Genomic DNA, 14,783 nt, shown 5'->3' with positions numbered 1-14,783 from the left:
AGACTCAAGATTCTGGTTGGGTCAAAAGTTACACACACATACACACACACACACACACACACACTATCTACACAGAAGACACTAGAAGGATACTCAAGAGCATCTGCCGCTACATGTTATATTTAAAAAAATTTTTATTAAGAATAAAATCTCAAATAGCTTTATAGCAGATTAGAAACTTAAGCCAGAAATAGCTATTACAGAGATTTGGAAGATTTCTTTCTAAATATACAGCTGGTCTAATATCCTGAGCCTCTGACCTGTTAAAAGTATAAACTCCAGCTGGAATTCAAGAGTAGATCTCAAATTAATACTATTATTCTTTATTATTTAAATTATTTAGAATAGTATTTGACTATTTAGCATCATCATAATTACATATAATTTACTTTTCACCATTTAATCCCTCTTTTCCACTTAACCAGTCACATAAAATTTTAAGTACCAATTTCATATCCTTTGGTAGGCAAAAAATCCAACACTGAACTCTTTGGACCAAAATTTCATATAAATTCTCAAATTCGAATACAGTAAAAACTTTGAAACCTCAGTTAATTATCAGATTTCCAATTTCTTCAAGAAAATCTATGCATTAAGAAGTTTTAGTAGTTGGTCCAATTAGAATGCATTGCATTTTTTCTTCATATTACCAAAGATATGTCCAAATCTATAATCAAATTGATTTTCTCTCAAACCATATGGTATAAGAAAAATCTTGCCTCTTCTCCAATAAAACACTAATTGGCTAATGACGCCGCTGCAGGGGGGTGGGTGGGGGGCGGAGGCCCTGGGGGCCCTGGGATGGGGAACTGCAGTGGCTTCCGCGGAGGTTTCAGCAGTGGCATCCGGGCCGGGGTCACCACCGTGGATGGGCCGGGACGAGGCTGTGGAGCTCATGGAGGCAAGGCCGAGGATAAGGATTGGATGCCTGTCACTAAGTTAGGCCGCTTGGTCAAGGACATGAAGATCAAGTCTCTGGAGGAGACCTATCTCTTCCCTCTGCCCATCAAGGAATCTGAGATCACTGAATTTTTCCTAGGGGCCTCTCTTAAGGATGAGGTTTTGAAGATTATGCCGGTACAGAAGCAGACCTGTGCTGGCCAGCCCACCAGGTTCAAGGCGTTTGTTGCTATTGGGGACTACAATGGCCATGTTGGACTGGGTGTTAAGTGTTCCAAGGAGGTGGACACTGCCATCCGTGGGGCCATCATCTTGGCCAAGCTCTCCACTGTGCCGTGCGCTGAGGCTACTGGGGAACAAGATCGGCAAGCCCCACACCGTCCCTTGCAAAGTGACAGGCCTCTGTGGCTCTGTGCTGGTATGCCTCATCCCCACACCCAGGGGCACTAGCATCGTCTCAGTACCTGTGCCCAAGAAGCTGCTCATGATGGCTGGTATCAATGACTGCCACACCTCAGCCAGGGGCTGCACTGCCACCCTGGGCAACTTCGCCAAGGTCACCTTTGATGCTATCTCTAAGACTTACAGCTACCTGACACCCAGTCTCTGGAAGGAGACTGTATTACCAAGTCTCCCTATCAGGAATTCATTGACCACCTCGTCAAGACCCACACCAGAATCTCCATGCAGAGGACTCAGCTGTGGCTACAGCATAGGGTTTTTATACAAGAAAAATACAGTGAATTAACCCTGCAAAAAAAAAAAAAAAAGAAAAGAAAAAAAAAATCTCTTAGGAGGACACGCATGATGGCTCATATTACAATCCCAACATTTGTGGAGGCTGAGGCAGGAGGATCACTTGAAGCCAGGAGTTCAAAACCAGCCTGAGCAACAGTGAAGTCCCATCTCTATAAAAAACAAACAAACAAACAAAAATTATCCAGGCATAGCAATTTACCTGTAGTTCTAACTACTTGGGAGACTGAAAAAGGAGGATCACTAGAGGCAGGAGGTCAAGGCCACTGCCAACCAGCTTGGGTGATAAGGCAAGACTCTGTCTCTAAAAAAAGAAAACAAAAATCTCTGAAGAAAAACACACACACACATAAAAAAAAAAAAAAAAAAAAAAAAAAAAAAACTACCTTAATTTGATAATTTCCTCACAATTACCAAATTTCATTTTTAAAAACAGAGGAGCCATTTATTATAGACGATTATTTGCCTTTGTTAGGAGGTGCAGAAAGAGAAGTAAACAGTGATTCCTTTGGCAATTCTGACAAAATCCAAAGATGTATACAATTACTTCATTCACTTATAAAATATCATAGGAACTATAATATTCTAGACACTGTATTAAGTAGTAGAGAAAGATCAATAAACACAAACTCTGCCCTCAGAACTTTATAGCCTGTGAAGATACATCAATAAGATCTTCAAAAATTCCAAAACAGAAAGCTTAATCTTTAGAAATAGAATATGTCTTAAATATTATGCTGGATGGGAGAAAGATGTAGGAATTATGAAGTTTAACAAAATTGTTTTATTGAAATGTTTCTGCAATTTCTGGCAAATCATGTTCAGGTCTCTTATTGCTAATCACAGCATCTAGTAGCAGTCCTAAAATACTGACACATTTCAAGACAATTTTTTTATTAACTCTACCATTTGATATGTCTATAAACACTAAGGTATTCTTGTGATGTCTCTTATTCAAAAATCATACTGTATCCCAAACGTTTTCAAGTCAGATTTCTAAATTTTAAATTTTCCATAACATACCTGGAATGAAACAAGCAAAGAGTGGTTTCCAACAGCCATTGACAAAAAAATGGTATTGAAGGATAAGGAATTATTTGTGGAGATGCTAAGATTATACCTCAGAAGGGAGTACACGAAGACACGGTAAAACTTAGTGAACTTACAAGAGAATAACATTAGAAACAAATCTCAGCAAAATAACTTGGCTCTATGACAGGGCTTGAATTAAAAATCAAAGTTTATACATTCTCTAGCAAAGCCTCAAGTTTGATTCTGATATAGAAAGGGTAGGAAAAGGAGATGGGAGTAAATAATGTCTGCTATAATGACAGATTACCTAGGAAATATTGGCCTAAAACTACTTTTAAATTCTACCTTTTAGACTGACACATCCTTTAAAGTTATCATTGTGAAAAATGAAAGACTTCAATAATGATCAATATATTTTGAAGCATAAAGAACTCTATTATTTTAAAATATTAACCAATCTGGTCAAAACTACCTAATAGTTACTTTTTTCCTCATCATTTATATATTTGAGAAGTCATCACAAAAACAAGAAGGAAATCTACTTTTAATTGAATCGTGAGTATCAGCCTTTTAGGTTACATGTACCTAAATATTATGCAATTATAGGAATTTATCATTTATCTTCCTTCCTTCCAATACAATTTTCCTCAAAATATGCTTCTGCACAAGATTTCTCCATATTGCTACACAGAAATCTAACAATGAAGGGAAATAGTATACTTAAACACAAGAATGTCAAAAAAGAATACCAATCACAAGAGAAGTATAAAAAATAAGACTGATTTGGAGTCAAGATGAAAACATTTGTATTTTAAAAAAAGAAAATATTAGTATTAAAAGCCACTTTAAAGCAGACTTTAGGCAAATTAGACATTTTTCATCCTATGTCACAAAAATCTGATTATGCTTAAAGACTAACCTAGAGAATGGAAGGTAACTTACTCTTTCACATCACCACAATGACATGCCAATCATGTCATGTGAGAATACAATAGTTTCTAAAGTAAACAGTAATACTGTAATATATTAAAGTAGAAAAAAAAAGTAGAAATAGTCAACTGTAAAGACCTACTCAAAAGGTACATCTGTGAAAAACATGGATTGATCTATATCCTTCCAGATTGATCTAGATTACAGATGATTCCGTTTATATGGTCAGTTACTTTCAAACTGGTAAGGGAAGACTGCTCTGATCAGCACCTTAGTTAAAAAAAAAAAAGAAAGGTGGGGTGGGGAAGGGGGTGATAGGGGCAGTGATAAATTTAGCCAGTCTTACTACAACTGTTCTAATAGCTCTTCCCATTTATATTTAAAGCAAGAAAAACTGAATGTGCTCAACAGTTACAGTAACACATATGCACCAATTCTAAAAAACTTTATAGGTGCTAACTGGACTACCCACTGGCATAGTGTGCTACTGTACCTAGGAATTACGTACGACAGAGCCATGTTAAAAAAAAAAAAAAAAGTTGTGTATCATTACCTATCTATAGAACCACAAAACAGGCTTAAGTTTTCAAGGCAGAAAGATCCTCATTGCCATCAAAATACTTCAAACACAGTAATTTAAGCACATACACATTGCTTAGAAATAGAAAAGTAAAACTAAAGTCAATCACTGTTATGTTTGACAATGGCAGTTCTAATTTCTTAGTACTGTTTTATACCTGTTTCTCAAAGTGGAAAACTGTACCTGAGGAGGATAATAATAAAAGCTAGTATCTAGTGAACATAGTACCACACACTGCAATAAATTTTTTTCATGTACTACTATCTCATTTAATCCTTAATAATCTTAAAAGGTATGGACTCTAACTATCCCCGTCTCAACTAAAGGCCATAAATAAATAATTTACCCAGGAAGTGGCTGAGATAGATTTTAACCCATGACCTAGAACCAAGATAAATGGGAGGAGAAGGAAGTTGTTGAGAAGATCAGAGATTTAACTCCCAAGGTAGAAAGGCATACTGTTTACTGACAGCAGATAATCCCTCCCTATAACCTGGAATAGTTTTCAACTTTGGCTACACATTAGACTTACCTGTGAGATTCTATTATTTATTTACTTATTATTTTAATTATCCATGTCTAGGACCCTCATTTAGTGCTTGGCCTTCAACAGGCCTGGGGTGGAGCAAAGGCAAGGGTCTTTTTTAAAGCCACTCAGGATTCTAAGGAACAGCTAAATTTGAAAACCACTAATAATTCTTTTCTATCCTATCAGCCTCTCCAAGTAGCCAACTACAGTCAAGTTTACTGATTACCTATTTGGTTCTGAGTACTTTGCCCACTATTACATTTTCCACTTACCCAACAAAGTGCTTTTCTTCTCCTTAACAGAGGAAACAATACAACTACAGTACCGCCTTTTTAAACGACAAAATTCTGCTAGCTTTTCTTTGACATGAGGAATGTAGTGGGAAGGAAAGATGGCATGACAAAGTTTGGAAATAATTTCTTTAAGCATCTACATACTCCTTAGGCTTAAAACAATGCAAAAACATCCTAAAAGTCAAAATAAAAGCAAATGGTAGGTTATGAGTTCTGTGATATATGTTAAAAGTTTAATATTCATGATATTTGGTTATATTTCTCAAGCTGGTAATGATAGAACACTTAGAAAGAGTCATGGTGGTGATAAATTCCACTGTCCTGTCATGGTGCTATGACAGCAATTATGCAGTGCCCTGTTAAGTCACCTGAATATAAACTAACAGGTGCCAAAGAAATCAAAGCATTACATAAGTATACCCAAACGACAATATGACTGGTCATATCATGTAAGAAATGCAATTATTTTGCTGACAAACTTATATGAGAAGTCTTACTGTTTCCCTAAGTTATTCACAGCACATCCCACTCACTGTTCGCCAAAATATAAAGAAGACTGTTCCAGACATTCTGCAACTTGCTGGCCCTTTTGTTTTACTGAAAAGGGGAAGAAGTACAGAGATATCTGACAAGTATGGAAGTTTGATCTATGACTTGAACAAGAGATCTAAAATGAGAGAGTATCAATATATCAGGTGGTACAAAACTGTGGACTTCACAGAGAAACATTACAAAACTTCCTACTTCCGGACAGCTCATTATTTGGTTCAAGTCTTCACATTCCTTTATTTGTCACGGCCTTTCCGAAAGCTCTCCTTCCTTATGGTTTAATACTAGACTTTTAATGTTACTAGTGGGACTTACAGGGACTCTTAACACATTAAGAAGCTCCAAGTTCATGCCCCAAGGAGGAACTTTGGGACTACAATTTTCCCTCAGTAACCTGAGCAGAGTGTATGTCCCTCACGTAGATTTTTTTTTTAATTTGTCGAAAACATACTTCTTTCTGCATATCTTAAATTTGTATTCAACTATATATTTTTATCACGTACAATTACAAGAACTTGCGTTAGTTCTGCGGAAATTAACTCTGTGGAAGAAGAACTGGAAGACCTGTGAGTATGTGTGAAATAGACACGACAGGAGCCTCGTTGCCAATTGTCACTGGGGTCTCACACGGCCCAGATCTGGCCTGTGAGCCATGTCACCGGGTGCAAAGGCACAGAGAACCACAGGAAAACTGGGCGAGAAAACAAGGAGGCTCCCTGTCAATACCCGTACTTCCACCCTGAAGCTAGCTGAAGGGTGGCCTGCAGGGCAGACCCTAATGAAAACCCATGCCTACTGGGATCATCACATCGCCGGGCCTGTACGGCCTGCTAAAGGGGTGTGTGGAGGAGAAAGGACAGCGTCCGTCCCCACTTCGGAGACCCAAACAAATGAAAATAAGGCAAGTTCTTACTTCCTGGTCGCCTACTCTTTCCGAAGGCCACCGACACCAGACGGACACCGACGAAAGGGGACTCCCATGGAGTAACGGGGCCCACCCCAGCCCCGCACCTCCCGCCCTCGCCCTTCTCCGGGCCTTACACGGTGACGTGACCGGAGCCGCGGACCACCACCGGGTCCGGCGAGTACTTGAGCAGCTGCTCCTCCAGGGCCCGCTCCTCGTCCTCCTCTTCCTCATAGATCTCGTCGAAATCCGCCATCCTGAGCCTCCGAGCGCCCTTGCCCAAAGGGGCCTGACTCCCGGGGTTGGCGCCGGGGTACGGGCGGGCGAGGCGGCGGAGGCTGAGGGGAGTCGCCGCTGCCGCCGGCTCCGAGGCCGCGGAGTTCCCTTTCTGATGTCTTGGCTCCGGCTACAGAGGAGACGGCGTCTGGACCATCGCCGCTACCGCCGCCGCCATTACTATCAGCAATAACAACAACACAATGTCAACATCCGCCCAGGGGCCGACACATCCACCAGCACAGCCGCCGCTGCCGCCGCCGCCGCAGCAGCAGCAACTCAGGCAACCACAGCAACAGCCAGAGCCACCCGCAGCGGGAGCAGCCGGCTACGGCATCGCGAGACTTCCCGGGCGTGCGGACGGGCGGGCGCGTGCGTGGGCGCGTGGGCGAGTGGGCGCTCGGGCGGGCGGGCGCGCGCGCGCACATGAAGCCTCGCGCGCTCCCAGGCCTCCGTCTTTCCTCCGCTACCACCCGCCGACGGTGCATGGGGCGCGCGCTCCCGCCAGCGCGGCCCCGCTCGCCGGCTCCGGAGTCGCGGACCCGGGGGGCGGCGGCTCTACTGACTAGAGGCTGCAACCCCACGACTCAGACAACGCAGCTCAGAGTGTCCACTGGGACATGCAGTTCCCCAAAGTCATCTCTAACCCAAACAAACAATTGAAAAGAAAAGCCCTGGCTGGAATCGACACATTTTTGTGCGTGTCATTGCCAGTTTATCTGATAATCGCATCTCGCTTTTCCTCAGGTTTTCAGTCTATGATGAGTACCAGAGTCTCTTTTTTCCCAGTTGGAGGAGCGCAGCAGAGACATTGCGAACATTTGTGTCCACTGTAGGATTTTCCAAGACGCCTCCAATTTCAAACATCTTGTCCCTTAATCCCCTTAAGTATAATCCAATATATGAGTCCAGTGATGCTGGTATTTTTTTGCCTTACAAGAAATCTCACCATAGTCATGCTATGAAAAAGCTGATAAACTACCTGGATTCCATATTAGAAGATGCAGTAACCTGTTTCTTTCCTTAAAACCTTAGGGAATTCCTTTTCTTACCAGCTCCTCCCACAGAAAAGACCTTGGAAGAAAGGGAGAAAGAAAAGGAAGCAGGAAGGAGAAAGGATAGGACGAGAAGAAGGAAAGAAGAAAGGGGGAGAGAAAAAAGGAAGGAGGGGAGGCTGGAAGGAAAAGGTTTAATGGAGTCTACTTATCTGCCTAGTAAGGGCTGAAGGGTCACTTTGGGTACTTGGTTTCATTAAGCATACAAACAGTCCAGGAGCAGGAGTGGATTTCTGAGAAGAGAGTCCTGGACAGTGAGGATACACCATGGGAGAAGAAAGGATAATTCTACTGAGCCCAGCACTGGTCACACTATTCTCCAAGTGAGGCAGTGTTTATGTCACAGTAATTGGCTTTATAGATGGGTCAATGCTAACATGGAGAAAGTCCAAAGGAGGTCAATGAAGACAGTGAGAAATGCCAACCTCCTATCGGTAACTGAAGGAAATGAGTGTGGTTAACCAAGAAAAGATGAAGGAAAAATACAGTAAGTGTATCAGACTTATTGTATCCCTCCCCAGAGGATAACTGTTCATTCAACAAACATCTACTGCTCCAGCTATGTGGCAGACACTGCGCGCATGTGTGAATGAGGCTTAGGCCCTGCCTTCCGGTAGCTTATCTATTGTTAAGGCAAGCAATTGTCATCTCTGCCAGAGGCTCCTGGAAGAGAACACGGAGCGTTAGGAGGACACACACTAACACTGGTGGTTAACAATGCGGGTTCTGGAACCTGACTGCCTGGCTTTGAATCTCAGCTCTGCCACTTACTGTGTAACTCTGGACAAGTCACTTAACCTCACTGTTCAGCACCTGCCCCACTGGGATGCTCAGCGGGTTCAAGGGCTGAAGATCTAGTACAGGGCCCGGTACACAATAAATACACAGGGTGATAATAGGTGACACTTAAGGCTCCCTAGCTTATCAACCCTATGAGGATCACCACAGCACTGTGTCATATTTTACTGCTTATAAAGCACATGCATAATATATCATTTAATATCCCCCTCAGAACCTGTGAGGTAAGCAAAGAGGGTGAATTTATTTCTTAGTTTCAGAGATGCTATGTGGCTTTCTCAAGGCCATGTGATGATTTAAGATTTAATGATGGTTGGGCCTGGTGGCTCACACCTATAATTCCAGCACTTTGGGAGGCCGAGGCAGGCAGATCACCTGAGGTTGGGAGTTCAAGACCAGCCTGACCAACATGGAGAAACCCTGTCTCTACTAAGGAATACAAAATTAGCCGGGCATGATAGAGCATGCCTGTAATCCCAGCTACTCAGGAAGCTGAGGCAGGAGAATCACTTGAACCTGAAAGGTAGCGGTTGTGGCGAGCCAAGATGGCTCCGTTGCACTCCAGCCTGGACAACGAGAGCGAAACTCCATCTCAAAAAATAGTAATAATAGTAATGATCTAATTGAGTGCACTGGGTGGGGCAAGGTTTCCTGAATGTCCTTTTGTTTTTTTTTATTTTTATTTTTGAGACAGTCTCACTCTTTCACCCAGGCTGGTATGCAGTGGCACCATCATAGCTCACTGCAGCCTCAGCTCAAGCGATCCTCCTGCCTCAGCCTCTGAATTCTTTTCCTGGCAGGAGCCAGGAGACTAGTGGCTTCACTCAGTTAAAGGAACAGCTGCAAACAGGAAGATAAGAAGGAAATAAGGGCAGCATGTCCCAGCATAGCCCACACCTGGCTTTGGCTGAGAATTCACCTTTATGTAGAAACAGTGGCCAAGATAAGGAGCTAGTGCCCCAAAGTATCTAAATCATCACATAGCTGACAACTTGCCAAGGACAGAGGAAGCCACAGCTCCTTAAAACCCCAGCACATTCCACAGTTCCTGCTTCAGAAAAGGAGCTTAATAAATGCTATCTGAATTGAGCTATATTGTTACTAGTGCTCTTTCCAGAACACCAGAATGAGTTAATCAGGCTTCAGAGGACTGTGAGAACCTCACCCTTATCTTAACACTGGCTCAATGTGGGAGAAATGTTCTTATTCCAAGATCTATTCAACAGAGAAATCTTTGTAACTCCCACTGCCTGGGAATATAGTGGAGGAGAGAGAGAATTGCGTGTGTGTGTGTGTGTGTGTGTGTGTGTGTGTATGTGTTTTCTTCTTTTTCCTGCTCTGAAAAACCTGGCAGAGCCAGCAAAAGGGTGTGGGACCTAGGAACAAGGCCAATGGGGTGAGCGATCATGAGTCAAACATTTTCCTGATGAGAGTTGACATCATAATTCCAACCCCCCACCTCCACTCCGCCAACCTTCCAGGATCCAGTTTCCAGTGAAACTCCTTCCCCCAATTTCTTCATGGGAATGGGTGCTTTTCCAGGACCCTCTCCCTCTGTGTCCAGGTGCTCCCCTGCTCCCTGCAAACTGCCCATCTCTCCATAGCCTCCTCCTCTTCATTGAAGTTTCTATTCTTTTTTTTTTTTTTTTTTTTGAGAGAGCCCGGGTTCAAGCAATTCTCCTGCCTCAGCCTCCTAAGTAGCTGGGATTACAGGCACCTGCCACCATACCCAGCTAATTTTTTTGTATTTTTAGTAAAGGCGGGGTTTCACCATGTTGGCCAGGCTGGTCTCAGACTTTACATTCTTGCCTCACACATTTTCGTATTAACTTCAGACTGAATGGCTCAAAACCAAACTGGATAATGTCTCCAGGCCTCCCGAGGCAGCAAGACTTGTTTTTAAGGCAAATATTCCTTAGTTAACTCCTTAGATTTGAAAACTCCCAGTTCTGTTTCTACCTAGCAGAGCGGCCGTTGACAGCCTCACCTTTCTAAGCTTCCTTTTCTCCATCCTCAAATGAAAACTATGTCATGGGGTTCTGGAGGATCAAATGAGATCGTGCATATACTTTGGACTGAATTGTGTCCCCACCCCCAAATTCATATGTTGAAGCTCTAACCTTCAATGTAACGGTATTTCAACGTAATGGAGATGGAGCCCTTGGGAGGTAATTAGGTTGAGATGAGGTCAAGAGGCTGGGGCCCTTGTGATGGAATTTGTGCCCTTATAAGACAAATGCTAGATAGTTTGGGATCTCTCTGTGCCATGGGGACATGGCAAGAAGACAGTCATCAGCAAAGCCAGGAAGAGGACTCTCATTAGGAACCATCTATACAAGGAAGAAGGCCCTCACCAGACACCAAATATGCCAGCCCTTTGATCTTGGACTTCCCAGTTTCCAAAACCGTGAGAAATAAATGTTTGTTTATAAGTCACATAGTTTATGATATTTCATCATAGCAGCCCAACGGGACTAAGACACAGTCTATGTTATTTTGTGCGGCAGCCCGTTTGTGACTGTGCTTTTCCCTATTCTCTCACTTAACAATAACCAACACAGAAGACTTCTGTGACCAGATGTCTGTGTTGGTGGTGGGATGAGAGGGGTTCTCCACAAACAAGCAAGTGATCACTTCTGCAGTGGGCACCAGCTGTATGTCCTAATTCAATTCCAACACTATCTACCTGGAGATAGCATCAGATCCCACAGGTTAACGGCTCAGTCCGCAAGACTGCACCCTCCACTTCAAACACCAGTCACAAGTCCAGATCTCCAGAACTTCTGACTGACCAGCTATAAATTGGGGTTCCCACGACGCCTTGCTCAGGTTCAATTAATTTGCTAGAGTGGCCCATGTAACTCAGGGAAACGGGTTTACCAGTTTATTAAGAAGGGTATTTGATTTCATTTCATTTCACTTATTTATTTACTTTTTGAGACAGAGGTACAATCACCACTCACTGCAGCCTCAACCTCCCTGGGCTCAAGCAATGCTCCCACCTCAGATTCCCGAGTAGCTGGGAATGCAGGCATGCACCACCAAACCCAGCTGATTTTTTTATTTCTTGTAGAAATGGAGTTTTACCATGTTGCACAGGCTGGTCTCTAACTCGGCTCAAGCAATCTGCCACCCTGGCCTCCCAAAGTGCTGGGATTATAAGCATGAGCCACCACACCCAGCCAAAGAAGGATACTTTAAAGGTTACAAATAAACAGCCAGATGAAGAGACACAGAGAGGGAGCTCTGGAAGGGTTCTGGGTGTAGATGCTTCTGTCCCCATAGAGTCGGGGTGCTCTGCTTTCCTGGCACATGGATGAGTTCTTGTCACCTCCCTGTAATCCTCCAGGTGTTCAGCTATCTGGCAGCTCTCAGAACCCTGTTCCTTTGGGGTTTTATGGAGGTTTCATTACATAGGCATGATTAAACCCCTGGCCATTGACTTAACCTTCAGCCCCTTCTGGTAACCAGCTTTCATCCTGAAGCTACCTAGGAGCTGCCAGCCTACAGTCAACTCATTAGCATATAGAAAGACATTGCTTTGGAGTTTCTAAGCATTTTAGGTGTTTTATGCCAGAAACAGGGTCAAAAACCAAATATGTATTTCACAATATCACACAGTCCAAGCTGACTGAGAAAGCATATAAACCCTCATTTGTTCATTCTTTGATTCATTCAACAAAGTTGCATTGAATGATTCTCATGTGTCACACACTGTGCCAGGAACTAGGGATTTAGCAGTAAACCAAGCATAACCCCTGCCTTCGTGAGCATAATGTTCACTGGGGAGGACTGACAGATAATTATAAAAATAAATAACTCTTAGTATTGTGATCAGTTCTATGGAGAAGCACAGGGACATATGGAAGTAGTTAACTCACTACAAGAAATCAGGATTTATTCTCTGGAAAAATGACATGTAAGTTGATGAGCTAAGCAAAGGTATGGAGGTAGAGAAGTAGAGAGAAGAGAGGAAAAAGCTCCAGAGATTGAGAATAGCATGTTTAAAGACTTTGAAGTAGAAAAGAGCACAGCTCAAAAGAGGTACAAAACAAAGCCAGTGTGGCTGGATTATAGTCAGGAAGGCAGAGCCAGACTGCAGATGGGTTCAGAGAGGCTGGTGGAAACTTGATGGCCTTTGTAAGAAATCTTAAATGCATGCCAAAAGTAAAGGAGCCGAGGTTGTGAAGCCAGGCAGTGACACTATCAGATGTGCATTTTTATTTTTTTATTTAGTTGTTTTTTGTATTTCTGAAATGGAGTTTCATCCAGGCTGGAGTGCAATGGCGCGATCTCAGCTCACTGCATCCTCTGCCTCCTGGATTCGAGCTATTCTCCTGCCTCAGCCTCCTGAGTACCTGCGATTACAGGCATGCACCACAACGCCCAGCTAATTTTTTAATTTTTTGGGGGGACGGAGTCTCGCTCTGTCACCCTGCTGGAGTGCAGTGGCACAATTTTGGCTCATTGCAACCTCCGCCTCCCAGGTCCAAGCGATTTTCCTGCCTCAGCCTCCCAAGTAGCTGGGACTACAGGTGCATGCTACCATGCCCAGCTAATATTTGTATTTTTAGTAGAGACGGGGTTTCACCATGTTGGCCAGGATGGTCTCGATCTCTTGACCTTGTGATCCACCTGCCTCAACCTCCCAAAGTGCTGGCGTTACAGGCGTAGGCCACCGCAGCTCGCCTTAATTTTTGTATTTTTATTAAAGATGGGGTTTTACCATGTTGGCCAGGCTGGTCTTGAACTCCAGACCTTAGGTGATCTGCCAGCCTTGGCCTTCCAAAGTGCTGGGATTACAGCCATAAGCCACCATGCCCAGCCAGATGTGCATTTTTAAAACTGCAAGTGGGAGACCAGTAAGTAGTCCAGCCTAGCTGCATGTATCACTTCCCAGCTCCTTCTTCTGCAAATGGCACACATTCTGTAACGCCACCCTCAAGATCTTCAGTAAATCAGATTCCCTCCATTCTCAGTACATGTGATTAGCTGACCATATCCTCATTTCCAAGAGTGGGCATGTGACCTAAAATTCGCAGGTTGTGCTCCAATCTTAGAGTTTTTGGTGCTCACAGTATAAGTAATAGAAAATAGCACTACTGCTCCAATGCTCTAGGATTAATGTATGTGCAATAAAACTGTGCAAAAGGCCTTTAGGAAGCAACAGAGATCCTCTTCAGCTTCTATACAACTGTGGCCACTAAGGGAGAGGGAAGGAAGATGATCTAAACTAGGCTGGGAGCTTCCTGAGGACAGAACCAATGATGCTTGGAGAAAAAGCTAAATATGTGTATATATATATATATATATAAATTGAGCATCCCTAATCTGAAAATCCAAAACTTGAAATGCTCCAATGAGCTTTTCCTTGGAGTTTCATGTTAGTGCTAAAAAGTTTCAAGTTTTGAAGCATTTTTGGTTTTGGATGTCTAGATTAGGCATATACAACCTGTATAGCACATACAGTATTCCAAGCACTGTTCTAAGCACTTTGTACAAATAAACCCACTTAGCCTTATAAGCATCCCTATAACATAGGTACCATTTTTCACCCCTGTTTTAGACAATGTAAAACTGAAGTACAGGGAGGTTAGGTAACTTGGCCAAGCCCACCCAACTAGGAAGTGAAAGAATGAGGATTTGAACTCAAATAGTCTGTTTCCTCACCACTATGATATACCGGTCTTAAAACCACTAGAGAAATATGTGGGTTTCTTACATCGGTCTTCCTAACACTTACAGCAGTGCACAGTGCCTGCCATACAATTAGTGTTTAAAAAATATTAAATGGGCTGGGCGCGGTGGCTCACGCCTGTAATCCCAGCACTTTGGGAGGCCAAGGAGGGTGGATCATGAGGTCAAGAGATGGAAACCATCCTGTCAACATGGTGAAACCCCGTCTCTACTAAAAATACAAAAAATTAGCTGGGCGTGGTGGCGCGCGCCTGTAGTCCCAGCGACTCGGGAGGCTGAGGCAGGAGAATTGCTTGAACCCAGGAGGCGGAGGTTGCGGTGAGCCGAGATCACGTCATTGCACTCCAGCCTGGGTAACGAGCGAAACTCCGTCTCAAAAAAAAAAAAAAATTAAATGGATGGCTATGTGTATAAAATCATATTTTCAAGATCATTTCACACTGTGTATACATATTTGGTTCAAAGTTGGTTCCTAAAATATTTT

At 43.1% G+C, this 14,783-nt stretch overlaps 1 protein-coding gene across 2 annotated transcripts in view; it reads right to left on the bottom strand.

Annotated features, from left to right (window-relative positions):
* The window catches only part of CHIC2 (cysteine rich hydrophobic domain 2), a 38,308-nt gene extending 31,221 nt beyond the window's left edge, over positions 1-7,087 (bottom strand). For both annotated transcript variants that reach the window (XM_002745837.7, XM_008993345.4), the window contains exon 1: positions 6,611-7,087. In XM_002745837.7, coding sequence (XP_002745883.1) covers positions 6,611-6,729 — 119 coding nt within the window. In that variant the 5' untranslated portion in view covers positions 6,730-7,087. The remainder of the gene's footprint in view (positions 1-6,610) is intronic.
* Positions 7,088-14,783: the final 7,696 nt, after the last annotated feature.

The sequence above is a fragment of the Callithrix jacchus genome, chromosome 3 (genome assembly GCF_049354715.1).
Source record: "Callithrix jacchus isolate 240 chromosome 3, calJac240_pri, whole genome shotgun sequence".
Taxonomy (NCBI): domain Eukaryota; kingdom Metazoa; phylum Chordata; class Mammalia; order Primates; family Cebidae; genus Callithrix; species Callithrix jacchus.
This window is presented reverse-complemented; position numbering and strand designations above follow the sequence as displayed.